This window comes from Aplysia californica, unplaced genomic scaffold (assembly GCF_000002075.1).
Source record: "Aplysia californica isolate F4 #8 unplaced genomic scaffold, AplCal3.0 scaffold00152, whole genome shotgun sequence".
In the NCBI taxonomy this organism is placed as follows: domain Eukaryota; kingdom Metazoa; phylum Mollusca; class Gastropoda; order Aplysiida; family Aplysiidae; genus Aplysia; species Aplysia californica.
In genome coordinates, this window is record NW_004797422.1 from 659019 (window position 1) to 680112 (window position 21094).

At 40.3% G+C, this 21094-nt stretch overlaps 2 protein-coding genes across 2 annotated transcripts in view; both read right to left on the reverse strand.

Annotated features, from left to right (window-relative positions):
* LOC101863812 (caltractin) overlaps positions 1-4558 on the reverse strand; it is a 6063-nt gene extending 1505 nt beyond the window's left edge. The window contains exons 1-2 of the mRNA XM_005097337.3: positions 4038-4558; positions 1327-1490 (exon numbers count right to left, since the gene is read on the reverse strand). Of these exons, the coding sequence (XP_005097394.1) occupies positions 1327-1490; positions 4038-4323 (450 nt within the window). The 5' untranslated portion in view covers positions 4324-4558. The remainder of the gene's footprint in view (positions 1-1326; positions 1491-4037) is intronic.
* Positions 4559-6948: 2390 nt separating this feature from the next.
* On the reverse strand, positions 6949-15613 carry LOC101863581 (biogenesis of lysosome-related organelles complex 1 subunit 1). Its single transcript, XM_005097336.3, has 5 exons — positions 15338-15613; positions 13853-13925; positions 12360-12492; positions 11529-11616; positions 6949-10197 (listed from the first exon to the last, which is right to left on the reverse strand). Exons 1-5 carry the CDS (start codon positions 15396-15398, stop codon positions 10190-10192), a joined length of 363 nt encoding a protein of 120 aa, XP_005097393.1. The 5' UTR covers positions 15399-15613; the 3' UTR covers positions 6949-10189.
* Positions 15614-21094: the final 5481 nt, after the last annotated feature.

The window sequence follows — 21094 nt, forward strand, 5'->3', positions numbered from 1 at the left end:
GATCCTTACTATTGTCATTTTCCAATACTTCTTTTGTATGTTTGTCACTCCCTTGTGACCTCTATTTTGGGGTGCCTTGATAGTCGAAGCAGACCTTGTGCTGTTGAAGCTAGAGAGGTGAGCAGTCTAAGTCTGATTCCCTGTAAAGACTTCTCTATTGGCGTCCACCCCTTGGCGCTCATATGATCTTATGCCGTTGCGAGCGCCGTAAAACCCTCTACTATATACAAAAAAATCGACACTAGGGTCAAAGTTATAGATTTTCTATTAATGCCATATTCTTAAAGTACAACATGCCTTTTAATAAATTTGTAAAGACGTCACCTATAAACGTGATGTCTTTACTTCCATAGAGCTCAAATCCGAGAAGTATCTTACTTTGTCAGCACGCTTCACATATTTAAAACTAAAGTAGTAAAGTATCTCCATCCCCACCCCCTTTTCACCCTCCCTTCGCCTTTCTCCTCCTCTTGTCATTACACACATCGATGATCACCGCATGCTTCTGTCGTCGTCACCTCCCCCCTCCCCCCCCCCGGGGGCAGTGCTACAGACTGAAGTGTCTTAAGGCCATTTTCCGCCTTTGTCCGAGAAGGCTATCTTTTCGATTTTACCTACCCTAAGACCAGGGGTGTGGCTGAAAGACAGTAGTAGTAAGAAGGAACCGAGAAGTAGCAGTAGAACGGCTGCAGAAAGAGTCAGGAGCCCAGAGGAGGGGGCAAAGGGGAGGGAGGAGGGGACAGAAAGTGGAGACCAAAGCAGACGACAGAACATGGTTAGAGAACAAGAAAGGAGGTGAAAGGATAACATTTTAGAGAAGACAATTTTCTGTCCCTGTCCGGATTCGAACCCGGGGCCTGTTGAATGAGAGGCAAAACCCATTACCTCTCGAACACGAGAGCCCCCTTTATCTTTCCTTCTTTTCTTTGTATCGTGTTACCGGAGATGACTAGTGAGGTTCTAATCTTCGACACTTACATGACCTATGTGTGTTAGTAGTTCCGTAAAACTCTTACCCCCCCCCCCCAACTAAAACAAAACGGAACAAAACAGGATGGGGGGGTCCAAGTTTAATTTTAGTAAGAGTTTTATGGTATTTGCAACACAATCAGATCATACAAGTAGGCTACATTGTATAAGTGCTGAAGAGTAGAGGTGTTACAATAGAGTACAGATCATCAGATATTTGATCATTGATAGGAATGAAGGAACAAACCACAACAGAGTACCCACCAACCACCCACAAGTTTACTATTACCCCAAGGAGGTTATACTGTAAGGTTGTTGTGAGGTCCTTGTGTTGCCCCTCCCCCCCATAACGCCTACCACGAGATTGTCCAGTGTGATGACGGCCGTGTCCGGGTCACTGAACACCTTGAAGGCTTTCTGCACGTCGTCTTTCGTGTCATTGCCCAGCATCTTCTCCTGCATCAGCTGGTAAAAACTTTTGAAGTCTATGTTCTCTTTACTGTCCGTGCCAAGGACTTTTTCTGTGGAAGGCAATGGTGGGTGGGGGTGGGTGAGGGGAAATGGTTGGGGGGGTGGGGGTGGGGTGGGGGGCGGGGGGGGGGGGGGGGGAATACAGGGAATTATAGGCGACTTCCAGGTTGAGGGAACCATAGATACGGGGTGCATGGAAGCGAAACCAATAAATTGGAAAAAAGAATATTTTAATCCCCCAAACAGGAAAAAGAGTCTAAAACAGCACCTGGATATGGATTGCTGGTGCCTCTATAAATAAATTATTGATGGTCACAGTAGGCCTACTTTGTGGGGATGGCTGGTCCTCTATGAATAAATTATTGACGACAATGATTCCGTTTTTTATCAAATAATTATAGATCTAGATAGTGAGTGCATAAAGGTAGAACCAAATTTTTTAGACGAAAATAATACATGTAATTAGTGATTAATCTACAGACAGGAGAAAGGTCAAAACAGCACCTGGACATTGATGACCGGTGCCTCTTTAAATGAATTATTGATGGTCAGGTCAGGGGTTACTTTGTGGGAGGCTGAAGCTTTTGAAGTAATTATTGAGGAGTGATTGTTCTCTTTGTCATCCAGGGGCGACAGACCCCGGGGAAATTTTTTCAAATGAGAGGAGAGGGGACTTTTTTGGGGGGCGCGCGGGGCCCTCAAAAAAAAAAATTATTGGATGGGTGTCCTTGCGGGGGGGCTGGGGTGGGGTGTGGGCCCCAAACGTCTCGGCTCCACCTCTAACATGTAAAATAAAAAATAAATCTCTCTCTCCTCTCTCGCCCTTCTGTCCAGTGTGGCAAAACAAAAAACGAGTACAAGTACCCCCCCCGCCCTCTCTTTCTCTCTCTCTCTCTCTCTCTCTCTCTCTCTCTCTTTCTCCCCCCCCCTCTCACTCACACACTCTCTCTCTCTCTCTCTCTCTCTCTCTCTCTCTCTCTCACTCTCTCTCTCTCTTTCTCTTTCTCCCCCCCTCTCTCTCACTCTCTCTCTCTCGCTCTCTCTCTCTCTCTCTCTCTCTCTCTCTCTCTCTCTCTCTCTCTCTCTTGGTATGTTATTCTCTTGTAACACCTCTAATCCCCGGTACTTGTACGACCTACCTGTTTTCCAAGTGCTGTAAAACTCTTACTAAAACTAACTAAACAAGAGTTTTTCTGCTTTTGCCGCACAAATCGGCCATATAATAAGACAAAGTGACGAGCATTGGAGTTGTTACTGGAGAATAACATACAAAGAAAAGGATGAGAGAAGGACGATAGATAGCTTATTTGATATTGATCATTGATAGGAAAGAAGGCGCAAACCACACACAAGCACCCACCAGCCACCCACAAGATTAGTGTTGTGTTCATAGAATTGAACCGGTAGAAGATAACAGATAGCAGGCGAATACTTAAAATACCAAGTAAGGACTCACATTGAATAAAAGGGTTAATAAACGAGAAGAAGGTGTGTGGAGGAGAGGATGGAAAGTCAGTTGAAGAGAATGAGGAGGTGGGTGAGAAGAAGAAGAAGAAGAAGAAGAAGAAGAAGAAGAAGAAGAAGAAGAAGAAGAAGAAGAAGAAGAAGAAGAAGAAGAAGAAGAAGAAGAAGAAGAAGAAGAAGAAGAAGAAGAAGAAGAAGAAGAAGAAGAAGAAAAAGAAGAAGAAGAAGAAGAAGAAGAAGAAGAAGAAGAAAAAGAAGAAGAAGAAGAAGAATTTAAGGGGGACGATGCTGAGGAGGAGGTCCGAGCTGAGGAAGGGGGGAGGAAAGTCGTAAGAAGCCTTAAACCTTTATTTTTGTGTAACGTCATAGTTCTGTAATAATTTTCAGGAAGCGAAAAATAGTACATATATATATATACCTGTAGTAAATCATAGTTCACTACTTCAGAATTATAAAGTTCGATCTGATATTTTTGGCCGTTTTGAGTTACGAAGACCTTGAGGTAAGAAACCAAAATGTTCTATTTGCTCTAGATATCTATCAAAATCGTAAGATTATTTGGAATCGTTATCAAGATATAAGAATTGCAGTCGAAAAAGCTTGACGTATTGTTGTGAAGCTCAAAATTTTTGTCGTCAAATTTCTCAAAACTAGATACTGAGCAGATAGAACTTTGTAATTCTGAGGTAGCGACTTGTAGCCTACTTTGCTAGTATAAATGAATTACAACATTCAGACTTAGACTCGTCCGCACCGGCGTCTTTGGTGAAACAGGTTCCACCAGCTCAAAACTCGAACAGACTAGACCTTTATTGCGTCCTCACAAATACACCAACACCGAAACAAAATAATATAGAAACGGACGGAACCCATGTTTTGTTTGTTTTAGTAAAGAGAAGTACATCGACACAATGATGATCATTTGGTGCTGAGAAATGGGAAGACAGACAGACAGACAGACAGACAGACAGACAGACAGACAGACAGACAGACAGACAGACAGACAGACAGACAGACAGACAGATAGACAGGCAGACAGAAGGAAAGTAAAGAAATATGACCTCAAAAGTGTCACCCTCCAATCACCCGCAAGGACGTAACTCAGAGCAGAGAAAGAGGAGACAGTCACTCACTTATCATATTGTCCACTTGCTCGAAGGTGGGCTCGTATGTCATGGCTCTCAGAGCCAGGATGAATCCTCTCGAGTCGATGATCCCTTTTCCCCGCGGGTCGAAAGTCCCGAAAGCGTCACACAGCTCAATCTTCTGCTTGGGCGTCAGTTCAGGACGCAGTCCGTACCTCTTTGGGGGCAGCTCGATCTCCTCATCCGAGTCTGAGTCGCCACTGATGCTGGTCCGAGTCCCCAGTGTGATGGACTTATGTCTATCACTAGATCTAGTCATTGCGATACTCGCCATGGTAGCTCTGAGACTGAGTGACTTTAGACTCGAAAGCACTGGAAGATTATCAAATCTGAATGGGACTGAATGCGTGCAGCACCGTAATAGATATTTACAGTTTGCAAAGAAATATGATTGCGGCGTTCATTGTCTGTGCAAAGGTGGGAACACACGGCAATTCACGAATATCCAAAACATGCATTTCTTTGAGAAGGCGTGCGTTTAGAGGTAGATCTATTTGTTTGAAAAAAAAAATCCAAAGTCTAGATATCTAAATAAAAATAGAGGATGAGAACTGAATTTCAGCTATCTTCCTCTGAGTTTTAGCTTTTGTATCATTTAATGGCACTTGCAATACAAATAAGTCATGTTTGTGCCAAAGATTAAAGGTGTTACTAGAGAATAACATGCAAAGAAAAAGAAGAGAGGTAATGATGACAGGTGTGCCTTGGGAAAGAAGGAGCCAACCACATCCTCCAACACGAACATAGGGGGAAAAAAAGTACCCCGATGCTGCCAAACCTGGCCACGATTCAGGTAGCTGTGCAAGAAAGATCTATAAAATGGTACATGATGGACTTGATTCATTGTAATTGTATGCACCAAGAGCTTACTATCTGCCTGCACTGCTGCCATCTTTTATTCTCCCCCTCCCACTCTTGTTGTTGCCCCCCCCCCCTCAGCCAAAATTGCAATCCCATCCCCTCTCATCATTTGACCTCCCGAGTGTGAGACACTCCTAAATACATGACTCCGTCCTTCATGCTGTCCCCCTCTGAGTATATGACTCCGCACCTTTCGTTATCCCCTTGAGACTGTGACTCCGCCCTTTTCGTTATCCCCTTGAGACTGCGACTCCGCCCTTTTCATTATCCCCTTGAGACTGTGACCCCGCCCTTTTCATTATCCTCTTGAGACTGTGACCCCGCCCTTTTCATTATCCTCTTGAGACTGTGACCCCGCCCTTTTCATTATCCTCTTGAGACTGTGACCCCGCCCTTTTCATTATCCTCTTGAGACTGCAACTCCGCCCTTTTCGTTATCCCTCTGAGACTTTGACTCCGCCCTTTTCGTTATTCCTTTGAGACTGTGACACCGCCCCACATGCTGACCTCCAATGAGTGTATGACTCCGCTCTTCTCATTGACCCCTTGAGTATGTCGCAATGTGATCCACCCTTCCAGTTGTCCCCCTGAGTATGTTTGATGAATCTGCTTTTGTCATCTTCCTCCTTTCATGCTGTCCCCCTATGAGTACGTGACTCCACCTCTCATGCTGTCCCCTATGAGTACGTGACTCCACCTCTCATGATGTCCCCCTATGACATGAGTACGTGTCTCCGCCTCTCATGATGTCCCCCTATGAAATGAGTACGTGACTCCGCCCCTCATGCTGTCCCCTATGAGTATGTGACTCCACCTCTCATGTTGTCCCCTATGAGTATGTGACTCCGCTCTCATGATGTCCCCTATGAGTATGTGACTCCGCCTCTCATGATGTCCCCTATGAGTACGTGACTCCGCCTCTCATGATGTCCCCTATGAGTACGTGACTCCGCCTCTCATGCTGTCCCCTATGAGTACGTGACTCCGCCTCTCATGCTGTCCCCCTATGACACGAGTATGTGACTCCACCTCTTATGCTGTCCCCTATGAGTATGTAACTCCGCCTCTCATGCTGCCCCCCTATGACATAAGTACGTGACTCCACCTCTCATGCTGTCCCCCTATGAGATAAATACGCGACTCTGCCTCTCATGCTGTCCCCCTATGACATGAGTATGTGTCTCCGCCTCTCATGCTGTACCCCTATGACATAAGTACCTGACTCCACCTCTCAATCTCATGCTGTCCCCTATGAGTACGTGACTCCACCTCTCATGCTGTTTCCCTTTGACATGAGTACGTGGCTCCGCCTCTCATGGTGTCCCCTATGAGTACGTGACTCCGCCTCTCATCCTGTCCCCCTATGACATGAGTACGTGACTCCACCTCTCATCCTGTCCCCCTTTGACATGAGTACGTGACTCCGCCTTTCATGCTGTCCCCTATGAGTACGTGACTCCATCTCTCATGCTCCCCCCTATGAGTATATGACTCCGCCTCTCATGCTGCCTATGACATTAGTATGCGACTCCACCTCTCATGATGTCCCCCTAAGACATGAGAACTTGACTGCTGTTTCTCTAAGTTAAGAACGAGCCGTTCCTCTCTATACGAGTATGAGTATGTCACTCCACCCTTCATGCTGTCTCTCTATGTGGGTGGTAGGCAGGTGCTCTGGTGTGGTTTGTTTCTTCTCTCCTATCAAACGTCTATCGTCTTTATCTCCCCTTCTTCTCTTTTGTGTTTGTTACTCTCTTGTAACACCTCAAGTCTTCGGCACTTATATGACCTTATTGTGATGGAAGTGCCGTAAAACACTTACTAAAACAAAACATGTCTCTCTCTTTGAGTCAGTAACTCCACACCTCATGCTGTCTGTCACCCTGTGAAGAGTAAGCCTTGGTCTCCCAGTGGGTTGGGGGAGAGGTGACAAATGAATCTTCAGAACATTAGTCGGAAGTAGATTGAACACTATCATGTTGAAAAACACATTAACTGCATAATCCCATATTTAGAAATTAGACACGAACAAGTAAAGTGTAATTTCGATTTTCTTTAATGGCTCTTCCGCACGCACCGTGGGAAAGAAAATCATAAATATATTATTTCAAAATATTTTTGTTTAATAAAATCAAGACCCACAAAACAAAACAATCATAAAAAGGGCATGACAGAAATCTGGTTGCAATAAAAATAAACTCAGTCACTCCAAACTACATTCTCCACCAATAGACACAATGCTTTACATAACAACATTCTCCACCAACAGACACAGTGCTTTACATAACAACATTCTCCACCAACAGACACAGTGCTTTACATAACAACATTCTCCACCAACAGACACAGTGCTTTACATAATAACATTTTCCACCATCAGACACAGTGCTTTACATAACAACATTCTCCACCAACAGACACAGTGCTTTACATAACTACATCCTCCACCAACAGACACAGTGCTTTACATAACAACATGTGGGCGGCCTGCTGTTCACATGTACTAAGCCCAAAATTTAGAAATTCTTTTTTAAAGTTAAAGCCAGTTACTTAACCTGTGGTATTGGCAGCATGAGTGCTAAAAAAAATATTAAATTAAATTTCAAATTTTAGATGTTGAAAAAAGCAACAACCCCCCCCCCCCCCAAACAAACACCAAAACCAACAACAACAAAAACCCAACAAACAATAACATAACGTAAGATTGTTAACAGAATGAAATAATTTTTCTCTCTCACACTGAATTTTTTTTTCTTCTGAGCTTAGTACATTTGAACAGCTTGCTGAACATGCACATCAACAATATGGTAACTGATTAAACTATTATATCACATGGTTTACTCACCACTTCCTACAACATAATCAGATATCTTTGTGGATCTTACATCCCTCCCGACTTGTGTCTAATCTACTATAACTATCTATTCTATAGTTTCTGCTTTACACGGAAGATCCACAAAGTGGATGAGATGGTATCCAGGAAACCTCATAAGTCTTCAAACCACTATACAGTAAACTTTGTTCAACATGAAATCCCTGAAACTATGAAAGGATTTCAAATCCACATTCTTATTCCTCTACTATAACATGAAATCTGCTTAACACAAGATCAAGAAGAAATTCTCAGGTCCTGTGAGTGTCATGTTATTAGGGTTTTACAGTATACAATATTTCTGGAGCCTCGTACATTCTGTAAAAATATATCTTAGAGGAGAATTTCAGTAGTCACTTATCAAATAAAACATTTGCCTAAAGAACCACTGTAACTTGTAATATACAAAAATTACACTAAGAGACACACTCTCCGCTTTTCCCAAATTCTTACTGCGAACTAGAGACCTCCTGAACACCCTGGTTTATCCCCGACAAGCACATACAGTAAACATATAGATCTATATTAAAAGACGCTTTCACCAGCCTATTATTCTGACAAAATCCAAAAGTAAATATGGCTGAACAAATTTCAGATGAAATTAAAGCTGTCAACCAGTTGATCTAACATAAGTAGCGATGAAGGATAAAAAAAAAGTAGAGGACAGGATAGTCCACCTAAAAATAACTGGTACATTTGTACATCCACTACAAGTACAAGTATTATAAATTCTATTCTTGAAAAAAGAAATAAGGTGAAATGCAAGTTCAGCTCTACTGAAATATTTATTAGCTATCACGTTTTATATGTTTTTACCGTGGAGAGCACAGTAAGTCATAAACCTTTTAAAACATTAACTGCTACGCTACTGCACTCTACATTTCATTTACTCATGTACTGGAACTACATAAATTGTGCGGACTCGAGGAGAGTTTCTGCTTTCTATACTAATGTTTGGGGTCAACATATTTTTTCTTCTCTTTACTTATGAACAAAGTTCATCTTGAGGCTCAAAACATCTCAATATCACCATATCATTAAAGGTCTCTTTAAAAAAAGATCATACCGTATATCATCACATACAGGACAAATGTGCAGATAAGCCCCACATGGACTTGGCAGTCAAAATTTTTGTATAAATCATAATATGTTCATTAGATAAGACGCACAAACTTTTTCATGGCAAGCAACATCACTTAAAACTTGCCCATTTGATAAATTATAGAACGCCAAACTAAAAAGAACTGATGCATGTACGGAATAACAGCTCCTCATTGTCACCATTCAAAAGGTCTCTGATCTTATTATTATTCATCTCAACTGCATCATCCCTGTCATGTAAGTCACATAATTTGGGAATTTGTTCGCTGGGTCAGCTCCCACCAGTTTTTGGATCTAATTTCTCATGGATAAGATACTGGGCGACTTTGAAACCCTGGTTTTTGGGTAAAAAGTTGCATCCTATACATGATGATATACAGTAACTCATAACTGATGGAAGTACATTTTTGTAATTTGTGAACATAAAAGTAAATGAATAATGTGAAACAAAAATGTTTTGAATGTCCATACACAAGAGATTTGGCCATGTGACACAATCAACTATTTTGAAGGATATAAAATTAATATTCCAAAAGCATTTGATGGGCACATCATGTACACCATTACAACGAGGTTTCTTTGATGCCCTCGAAAGCAAACAAAATATGTGTACCTAAGAGATAAAGGTTTAAAAAAATAATAACAGCAATCAATACATGCACAAACGTCATTACATTCATTATATTGCACTCAACACAGGAACTTCCACACCACTCTATCCATAATGACAAATCAAGTGAATTGAGGCGTTGATAAATAGATAAGTTATCATTACTGTTTCACGGAGAAATCAAGTATAATCAAATAAGGCATCTAAAAAGATGACTGTCAGTAAATTTAACAACAAATGAAATTAAAAACAGGTATTTAGGGGGTGCTTTTCCATGAAAGACAACTTGGTTTCTCTCAATGACTGCAGACAGCTATATTTACAGTGAATCAAAGAAATATAAAGTTAAATCAAAACCACTCAATGAAACAGAAATTTGAAACAAAAGTATTTTTTTTTAGCACCATAGCACTTTCAAGGTATGCATTCTGATCTAATTTTTAAAATAAAAAAAATATTGCAGTCAGTTCACTATCCGTTATCCAGACTCTGATGTCTTCATTTAGCAGCACTCTTCGAGATGCCAGAACTTGAAGCATTATGGGAACTATTATATTAAATGGAAACTGTCTAGATTTTGCTCAAGAAGGCTGTAAAAATTTATTTAAAATTTATGATCACGGAAAAGTCCATTTCTTCAGACAGAACGCAACATGAACTTCTGGCTCAATGATTTTGAAACATGATTCACCTTGGTCATTCACCTGAAATGAACAAAGAAAAAAGAATACATTATTATCTCCAAAGAATTCTTAAAGGAGAAAAGCGGGGTCTTGGGTTGGGAGGGAGATCAAATCATCAACAAAGGGAAATATGATGTGCAACTCTTTGGACAATGTGTAGCATGTGGACAAAATTTATTCATGCACACTTACAATCACGAAACAAAAGAAAGCAGGAAAATTTCTTGAAAAAAATGCTTCTTCACCTCAGGAAAAGACTGAACAATAATGCCAGACACACTTAAACATAACGTCACTTACAGTATGTGACAGAAATTTTATAAATATTAGAGCACAAGACAAATCTTGTTATTTATATTCAATACCATACATATTATAACAGTGCACATACTCCAACAAGAACAACTAATAACAGGGGCTCGTGTTGTCTAGAAGTATGGTGTTTGCCTCTCATTTAAAAGGTACCAGGTTTAAAACTTGATAGCGACGAACACATTTTTTTCTCTAAAATTTACTTCTTTCACATTCCCTGGTCCTGTTCTTTCATCTGCTTTCATCTCCAACCACCACCCCTCCTCCCCTTTTACCCCCTACAGTCTCCTCTTTTTAAAAACTTTCCACTCTTTCTACTGCTATTCCTTGCTCCTTCTTACTGCTATCTTTTAGACACACTCCTGATCTTAGGGTAGGTAAGATCAAACACCTTGAGAAAAGGAGAGAGAGAGGGAGGGGGAGGGAGAAAGAGAGAGAAACAGAGAGAGAGAAAGAGAGAGAGAGAGAGAGAGAGAGAGAGAGAGAGAGAGAGAGAGAGAGAGAAGGGGGAGGGTTTGGTATGAAGTATTGAATTAGTGTAGGCCAATGACCTCCCCACGGGCCTAAGCTGAGGGCAATAGTGTAGGACAAGGACGTGTTTATTAGATACGTCACAGAAGTATTCAGTGGCACAGATTACACACTATGTAACAGCTCGCTAGGGTTCTGCAGGGTAAGGTCTGGGTGAAATTGTAGTGGAGAGTGGACCATGGCAGAACAAATGAAGGACAAAGGCTTATTGGTAAAGGAAAAACAGCTGCTCCATATACAGGTGTACAAAAAATCAATGTAATATATGTAAACCCCCCCCCCTCTAATCTGCATATTTAAATGACTGTGAACCCAACAGGCATAGTAGTGTAATATAACGGGCATAATTTATGTAAAATTTTGACCCAATCGTCCAACTTTGTTATCTCCCTTGGTTTCGTCTGAAATTTGTACATATATAGCAATCAAAAGAATTGCAGTTTCCGATCGATGTCGCAATGTGGGTGCTAAACTGTACTTGCATTCGGTGTGCATATTATAATACTTACTTTTCCTGTAGGCGTATTCTAAAGCACTAGAAATGGTCCTCATGTCTGTCTCAATACTCCTCGCCCAGTTTTCAACATCACCAATTTCCTGAAAACAAAAGAATATATAATGTCTTATCATTTGGACTCACGAAAACTTATCGTAAATAATGAAATCACATCACATCGAAAAAAAAACTGTTCACAACTTAAGTTCTGTTGAAAAATCCCATGCCCTAAAAATACATAATTTTTCTTCTCTTCGTTAAGTTAAAGGATGCAATACAAAATCCATATATGTATGTAATCAAACACCAAAGTCCTGAAAAATTTAAACCCTTTTCCAAATTGTTCCTGCTTTTCAAAGTGGGCCAACTATGAGTCAGTCAGATTCATGCTATATCACAGAGGGGATGACCTTGGTTTGAATATCAACTGCAGCATTCTTGAACTTCTACTTCTGGAGTTGTGAATGCTCTGAAACCTTTGGCTTGGTTTTTACCACAGATGAATGTTACTTTCAGAGGTAAAAACTCTTAAATAACCCGACAAACTTTCACCATACAGAATTTTTCTCTCCTCAAATTCAAAACTCTTGAAAGGAGTTTGAGAGATCTAAAAAAATATAAAGTTGAGTCAAAACTATCATATTCCCAATACCAAATCTATGTTCAGTACTTCACTATCTGGTTAGTTTTGTCGCTTTTTGGGCCCACATTTAACATAAAACTACACAACTTTATGGATGGTAATGCATGTAATTTTGCAGGTTACACACACAAAAAAGGATATAATTCAAGGAACTTATAATACAGATTTTACGTCACTCCCCTGTTCAAAACATAATTTTACCTTTAAAGCAGTGTTAAAATCCTCCACTAGTTTGAGCCATTGCATGGTCTGCTTTGAGAACTGAGCAGCGTTGGCCTGAAGAATGCGGGTCTCCGTATCCAGTTTCTTCTGGTTAACGTATGCTTGAGCTACTCTGTGGTACAGAGATGATGACAACATGGTCAGATTAGAACCAGTATGGAAAGAGTAGTGCAAAAAAAAGATGACAAATTTAATGACGGTACAAGAGGAAGTTAAAAGCGAGTCCATGGAGAATTTTCCTCAGAAATTAACATTTTACAGTGAAATGTCAAGGCAAGTAAGCTGACTCTCATTCTCATCTTTGAATTAGTATAATCCACTACACTGAAAGAAGCATGCATTAACCCAGTTAGTTGTACGTACAACATAGAGCTCTTATCATCACAGCCTCTTGGGCATCAATGACATTCTTAAATAGTCTTCACTGATCTTTATGATTGATAGTCCCTTCAATCTGACAAAACATACATTTTTTTGTCTCTATACTAGACTCAGTCAAGTACATGTGTGTGACTTTTTGTTTACATACACACTATAACAAAAACACAGTAGATATGGTATATATTATTTAACTTACTTCCTCTCCAAGTCAAACGGGAGAGAAATTATCTTACGGTACTTTTACTTTTAAAACAGAGGCATGTATGAGCATATCTGCACATATGTGTATGTTCCCAACACAAAATCTACCTAGAGAGTGGCAGGACATCATTAAAATTGTTGTTGTGTGCAACAAATAAAGGATGGTATTTCAAAAATGTCAGTAACAGTATCTGGATACCATAATCCTTTGTCCATTCATTTTACTGACAGAGGATCGTGATCTTTCACATTTCATTAACATCTCAAGCAAAACATTCAACAGCCCTCAAACTCTGTAATAGAGCAAATTTTGTACCATAATGAACTGTAACAAATGTTGGCTCCTCATGAATAAATCTGATGGGAAATTAGTTTTTATTAAAGCCTGAAAACAGACTTTAAAACTAAAGCATAGTTTTTTTGGCATGCACTATTCAACTTTCAATCCATACCCCCCCCGCCAATTATTATTGAACTTTACTTTACTTTTCCGATCCATCGGCCATCTGGGTTCTAGTCCTTCGACCTGTTGATAAGGCAAAGAATTTCCAATTTTTTATCAGCTGTATTTTGTCGCTGTATAAAGTATTTCCAATATCCTGGAAGGCAGGTAGGCAGTCGCTTTGCAGGTCGCTAAGTGTAGGACACGTAAAGAAATGGTGGGATACTAACTGTTTCATCCTGACAATCACACAACCGGCTGTCAGGTTGGGTATCTTTGCGGATCGTATTTCGGTACAAATTCAGAGGGGTGTGTTGTGTTCGCAGGCGAAAGACAGTGACTTGTTCTCTTCTACTGAGGGAATATAGTGCTTCTTTTGAGTTGGGAGCAGACATGTTTGAAGACACTTTTTTACTGAAAAGAAAATTTTAAAAATACAATTCCTTACCCAGCATTTAAATGGTCAACAAGCACATGGGAGAGGGCTGTTGCAGCAACTATGGCATCTCTCTTCCGCTTCTCTGAAAAACAACCAAAAAAAAAAAAGGTAAAATTTTGAAGAACAGGCAAGGAACGCTTGGTGGCCCAACCATCCAACCCCACTACATGAGTCATTTTCAGTGGCGGTGGGTGAACCAAAATTTAGGTGGGGCTTTGGTTGCTTCCACTTTGTTACCACAAAATAGTAAGCAATACGTGTCAGAACAAAACAATGATGATTTTTCAATACTCACGGCGAGCCACGGCATTTTGCCCCCCCCCCCCCCTTTTGCCCATTATTTTTGTTTTGCAAGGTAACATAACATTTTTCTCGTAAACCACTGATTTGCGGCACTTTTCATTGCCATATTCGTTTTCAGGGCATTCTCCGGGAGAAGTAGTCCCGATCTAGCTCCATAGACATTTATACATTATTTACACACTCCGAAACAAAAACTGAAGTCGCATTTAAAAAAAAGGGGGTGCAGGGGGGTCTCCTCATTGCTAAATTCACAAAAATAATGGCTTGTAATAGTTTTAAGAGCCAAGGTTGTTCTCAGCACACTAAAAAACGTTAAAAGAGTGCCAAAAATAGTATAAAATGGGTTTGAACCTTTTCTATAAATTTACCAGTATTTTTTTACTTTCCCTCCCGTCTCACACTCAGCTACCAGTTGTCTATTTTCTACTAAATATTGATGCGCAGAACACGAATATCAACTTCATTTCCGTCGCAAATTAATAGTTTTTGAAATATTTGATTGTTTTTTTCAACCGAGATAGACGTGCTTTGGACCAATCGGGGGGTACCAGGGGGGCCTGCCCCACTGGGGTAAATGAAAATCTGGGGGGTTACAGGGGGGCATGCCCCCCTGTTTTTACCCATAATTTGATATTTTACAGTTAGATTTGAAATTGTCTTGAAAATAATTGATTTGCGACAGTTTTAGTGGCTTTATGTGTGATCTGCAGCAAACAGTACTGCAGTTTGACCCCTGAAACAGTGCATCTGTGTGCGGGAGTGAAAGTAAAAATTTACCAATTTACCGATGGCCTTTTCACCCTGGCAACCCAGTAAGCATTTTTACTCAACTTCCGTTTTTGTTTCCGATTTTGTGTATATATATGAATGTCTGTCTATGGAGTAGTAATGGAGTTAGGCCGGGACCACTTCTCCCGAAGAGTGCCGTTTTCAGCACCCAAAAAACACGAGTCAGGTCACCAAAAACAGTGCTTTTGCAAGCGGGTGCATCCTTAAATTGGCCTTATACTTCAAAATATAAGACCCCTCTTCTACGCTCTTCTTTTACTTCTGATTTCTAACGTACACAACACAGTAACATACTAGATATAGATGAAATCTAGATCTAGATCAAGAGTCTAGATCTAGATAATAGATCTAGAGAGATCTAGATATAGAATCTAGATAAAGTTTTTCTATTGCTACACGCACCTTGCAGTTCTTTGCGAGCTTGTTGTCTTGCTTGATGCTGCTTCACCAGGTTCGACAACATTCTTCTTTTTCTACTTGTACAAGAACTGATTTTATTTTTCGTACTCTTGAAATAAGGATTGCAAAGGTCTGTTGTCTGACCATGTGAATATCCAAATTCTCTAAATTTTATTACATTGGCTGCTAAAAAAGGGCGTTCTTCGACGTTCGTGTGCGATAATATTGACTTCGTTGGCTGTGTTTATCTCGTGACTTCGATATTCGTTAAATATTTTTGTTAGTTCGGATTTTGAAACAGCAACCATAAACGTAAATAAGCGAAATTATGTAGATCTGTAAAACTTTTGCGGTTGTTATCGAGAATCACCTGATTTTAGCGACCACGCTAATGCCAAATAGAACATTATCAGTGCTCAGCATTACTTTTTAATTTCAGAAAGAAACAACAGATGCTCATTATGAAAATGCATATTAACAAAAACAAAATATTTAGAACTGCCTTCTTATAATATAGTTGTAAAAATTAGTTAAACATTTTGTGGAAAAAAAAACATTCCTTTTTTTTGGCCTCGCTTCCTTCTAAACTCTATTCAGAAGCATAGTGCACCTGGCAAGATACGGAAACATCACATCAAGCCATGGCGGCCTGTCGCGTCGTGCCCAGAATGGAGTTCTTATTGTTGTATATTTTCTCTTTTGTTATTGTTGTAGAAGGCATCAATTATGACCCAAGATTTTCATTGATTAAAAAAGGACAAGATGGCAGTTACTTTGGTTTTTCTGTTGCTCAGCATCAGATTATGAGAGACAAGAACTCTGTTGAGGAGAATGTGTGAGTATCTTAGGCTACATTTTGTGACTGCTGGTGGTGACTGCTGGTCTGCTGTGTGTCTGTCATTGTGTTGTCGCAGGGTAAAAGGTGGACTGTGAAGGGTGCATTAACAGCGTATTGATTGATGACCAAAGGTGAGAGCTATGCTCATTCACCAGTTACGATTTCAACTGTGGAAAGATGCCGCATGGTCCCCTCTATAAACATTTCTTTTTTTCTTTTTTTGAAATTCATAAATCACTTGCTGTGTGACTGTGCGTGTGAGTTGCTAGAAGTTTTAGTTTTAGTATAGTACACTACTACAATACTATTAAATCTGTTATTGTTATAGTAGCAGATATTAGTCTTTAATTTAGCTTTATTAAATAGGGATAGGCAGTTTGGGAGTTTCATTCCAGCCCATGGTCAGTTCAGTAGTACCACTTTTTAAAGTTAAAGTGTACACTATGTATGTCATGTGTAATATATAATTATATTTTTGTGTTATAATTGATAGGCCTACTTTAAAAACCCCGACATAAAAACAACTCTAAATCTAGATCTAGATCTAGTGATGAAAGTGAAAGCATTATAATTGCTTGGAGCGGGGGGAGGGGGTAGCCCTCTCGTCCCCAACCCCTCCCCCAAAGTCAAAGCTAGTCTCATGGAAATCATTGTAATGGTTTAGGTGCCGTGCAGTGTTTAAGAAATGCTTTCAAGCGGTTCCAAGTAACCAAATGTGTGTATCTTTCTTGTGACCAGAAGTTATTTTATTATAGAGGGTAGCCTACTTTAAAAAAATCTGAAACAGACATGTTTGGTTTTGAATTAAACTCGGGCCCCTTGGGCTATGGGTGAACCAAAATTTTGGTGGGGGCTAATGTTGTTTCCACTTTTTAATTTTTTACCACCAAATAGCAAGCAGTAAGACCTAAACAGTACTGATTTTTCTATACTCACAGTGAGCCACGTCATTTTGAGAACCATTCAAACAAGAAAAGTCACCTATGTCTTCCATCTCTTTGTTCTAAGTTAGATTCTTCTGGATGAAGAAGTTGCCTTAAAAGTGATTCAACGTGATTACTGTTAATTTATATATCTCAGCGGCACAAGTACAAACATGCACACACTGCACTTCAAACATATTCTGTCTATGTGCTGGATTAGGCCGTGTAGTCGATGAAAGTAGAAAATGCACCTCTAACAAAGGTCCAATGAGCGCAAGGCATCTCTGTGTTATAGGGGGAAAGTGTTTCGTAACCTTTCACCCCATTATCAGGGCTTGGAGAGCGTGAGCCCTCAGTACAGTGTTCTTTTTTTCCCAATATTTTACCTTTTTAGAGTTTTATGAAATGGGCTCACCCTTTGCTGAGCCCTAAAAATATTTGATTGGGTGTTAGGTTACTCTAGTTGTAAGCAGTAACAACAGTGATTGGACAACGAGCAAGCCGCCAAGTTGATCACTCTGTGAACATTGCATGCGATTGTAACGGTTTCAGCTGCTTATTTCGTTACTTAGGAAACTTTCATTTACTTTTGGATAGAGTTGGGGGCTCAAGCCCTGAGCCCCACACTACCCACATCCACTGCCTTGGGCTGCCTGTATAATAATAAAATGTATGGTTGGCATTATTCTGTCTCTGTCTTAAAGTCTGCAGTGTAGACAAGCCTACAGTCAAGGCTTAATTTTCTGGACTTTCTTGAGGCTTTAAGAATGTCCTGACACTCTTTTTATCCTGGTGCTGATTATAAAATTGGAAAGGGATTGATTTATGAAACACACACAGAGTCGACATTGTGATGTTGCCCAAGATGGCCACCCATTGTTAACTTGGACAAAAGTAATTAATTGTCTTACACACAGATGAATGTTTTTGATAGTGTCAAAATTTAAAAAAACATGGGGATGAGGTGGGGGGGGGGGGGGGGGGGATTGTTGTCATTTGTATATTGCTTGTCTTAGGAAGATGCTTTATGGACAGGTTTGACTGTATTTGATCAGTAAATTGAATTATTTTAAAAGTAAAAGGTAACTGATCTGCCTGACATTATATATATGTGCTAGTAAACAGGTCTGTATTTGGCTTCTGATCTAGTATCAAAATAATTATAAAGTAAGTAAAGGTCAGGCCTTGATCAGCATTTGGCACGGCAGTAAAGGCAAAAATTATAAAGATAACCAGTACTCTCTCAAAATCAGTATTTTGTATTGAAAGTAAATTTAAAATCAACATTTAAATGCCATCTTAAATTTAAATCATGTGGACATATAGATGGTATTTATAATGTGTAAGCATTTGCAACTTCCATTTCTTTTTCTTTCTTTATAATTCAGCTCAGATCTTTCACCATTCTCAACTATGCTGGTAGGAGTTGAAACTCAAAGAGAATTGCACTCTCCCTGAGTGGCTCTTCATTTTGAAGCCTAGGCCTATGTCTTGAAAATGGATGTTTTATTTTGTTTTTGAATTCTTTTGGTATTTTTCCAACATCTCTTGGGTTCTGTAACCTCTTGTTTTATACTTTGACTTTTGACTGAGATTTTCCTTCAAACTGTATTTCTTGTCTCTAGTGAAAACACGCTTAGGCTTTTTTTTTCGGTCATATTTATTGTTTTGAGTAAAGATCTTCCTTGAAGCAGAAGAGAGAACTTTGTCTGACAAATATTTGAATTTCTTTGTCATTTAAATAAATAATCTTTGTCTTTTCTTTGAATTGTCATTATGAATTATAACATACAGACACACAGTTTGTCATGATTTTATTGATTTATTGTTCATTCACTTTTGTCTGATATAAAACTATTTTACTGATACTTTTGTGTAAGTATCTGACCACTCTCGAGCATCCTTGAGGTCCTCAGTTGAGTGGGGTTCAAGTGTTTGGTTTCTTGATATGAGGGAGACAATCAAAGGGACAGACTGTATTGACACCAAGCTGAGAGGAAGAAAGGAAATAAGAAGTGCTCTTTGTAATTTGTAAGATGGGAAGAGGTTTTTCTTCCTGTTTGCTCTCTTTAATCGATCTCTGTTTCATATAGAGTCTGATTATTTTGAGAGCTTACGGTTTTTCTTTTCCCCCCCAAAGGTCATCACTCCTCGCTGCCCTCCTCGATTTGTAGTTGATGTTGGCGGTTAGAAATTACATTTCCTCTTTCTTGGAAAACATTAAAACAACATGAGCTTGTTGGGGGGTAGACAGAGGGCGGCATTTGACATTGTTCCTGTCATAAGGAACATCATAAAAGTCTCCTCGGACAGAGAAAAAAACCTGATACCCATGGAATTCTGCCCTTTGCTCTTGTGTAGGGCAACGCTCGGGGGCTTACTTATTAATCACTTATGGGGGCCTCTTTTGCTCTTCCTCTGGTATGTTCAGCGGAAGAAATGGCGCGCATCTGGAAATCATAGAGTATTAAGTGGAATGTTGGAGAACTCCGGGATCGGGCTTACGGGAGACAGGGGAGTGGCGGGCGCCCCCGGTGTCTGTAATGTATCCCAGTCCCAGGTACCACATGTGGGAACTATATTGTTTTAAGTGTTTTGTTGTTAAGACAATTTCCAGGAGTTTTTTTTCTTTGGCTTTTTCCCTTGAGCACTTAAAAGTTGGCATGCCCTGGTGTATTTTTTTTTCTGTGCCCAATACCTGTGCGTAGATGTTGTTCACGTGTGCGATGCTAGATGCTGAGCTTATCATAAGTAGTACATGTGTTAGCATGTATTCTTCCATCACGCGCACTATTATTTTGCCGGTAGAATTGGCTCAGCCTTGTATTTGATCAAAGTGCGCGATCTGCATGAGGTGGTGATTAACGTAAAATGTTGAATTATTTTTCATAGAAGTAACGGTGATGGAAGAAATAATGGTGCGTGTAGTCGCTTTTGTAACGGTGCTGTTGTTGCTCGAAAAAGCTGTAACATGTTTGACCGCGTGGCGAGTTCGTGTGTGTGTGAGTGAGTGAGTGAGTGTGTAGTTGCGCGCGCGCGCGCGTGTGTGTGTGTGTGTGTGTGTGTGTGTGTGTGTGTGTGTGTGTGTACGCGCGCGTTCTGATGCGTAGTATCAAGATGCCTTCTTTTGTATTATAAAGTTCACGTGGCTTCCTCGAAATTAAAAAAAAAAATTATTAGGAAAAAAAAACCCCGCTAAGAAGAAAGGTAACGTGCTGTATTGTGTAGCCTACAGTCAGCGTTCCAGCGAGAGGAGCTTTGTCTGTCGGAGGTGTTCGTGTGCCTGTTCCACGCCGGGAGAGAGGCTCGCTGTGACGGTGTCAACTCGTATCGCGGTTAGGGCGCCGGTAATTGCCACCTTTGTCTCAGCCTCGGGGGGAGGCTGGTCCCGCGCCAGGTCAACGGCGGAGGAAAAGCCGCTGGGGGCTCCACAACGTTGGGGCTACACGTCAGGGCAACTGCTTTTTTTCTTCCTTTTTATTGGAGGAAGGAGTGGGGGGGGTTTCATCGTGGTCGAGATTTATGAGAAATGATCATCATTTTGTGCTTGTGTAAGCTTTCTCTTTTGTTTGTTTGTTTTAGTAGAGGTTTTACGGCGCTCGCAACTCCATAAGGTGACATTAGGACCGATGAAAGCTTTCTCTGCTGCCTTTGTCTTCTTCTACGGAAGCTAAAGCCGGTGTTATATATAGTACAAACATACCTGCTCTAACAGCAACATGTATAAGTGTAAGACAATCATCAGTACAAACGGTCACTCACCAAGCTTCTGTCGCTGCGATCGAAACTTTTGTGACATTATGGTCATTATTATGTGCTGATGTAAGCTTTCTCTAATTCCTTTGTCTCCTGTTACAAAAAGCTAATAAATAAGGCATTGTAATAATAGGACAATCGAACCTGCTCTAACGGCCACATGTAAAAGACAATCATCTATACAAGCACAAAAGGCCACTTCCCAATACCCCTTTGCTGTTTTTTTTTTCTTTCTTTTTTTTG

Excerpts from the sequence above, each read along its gene's own strand:
- LOC101863581 (XM_005097336.3), bottom strand. The coding sequence starts at position 15,398 with ATGTTGTCGAACCTGGTGAAGCAGCATCAAGCAAGACAACAAGCTCGC. Across the intron at positions 12,493-13,852 it reads GTTGACCATTTAAATGCTGG|AGTAGCTCAAGCATACGTTA; the intron begins GTAAGGAATTGT and ends TCTGTACCACAG. Across the intron at positions 11,617-12,359 it reads ATTTTAACACTGCTTTAAAG|GAAATTGGTGATGTTGAAAA; the intron begins GTAAAATTATGT and ends TTTTGTTTTCAG.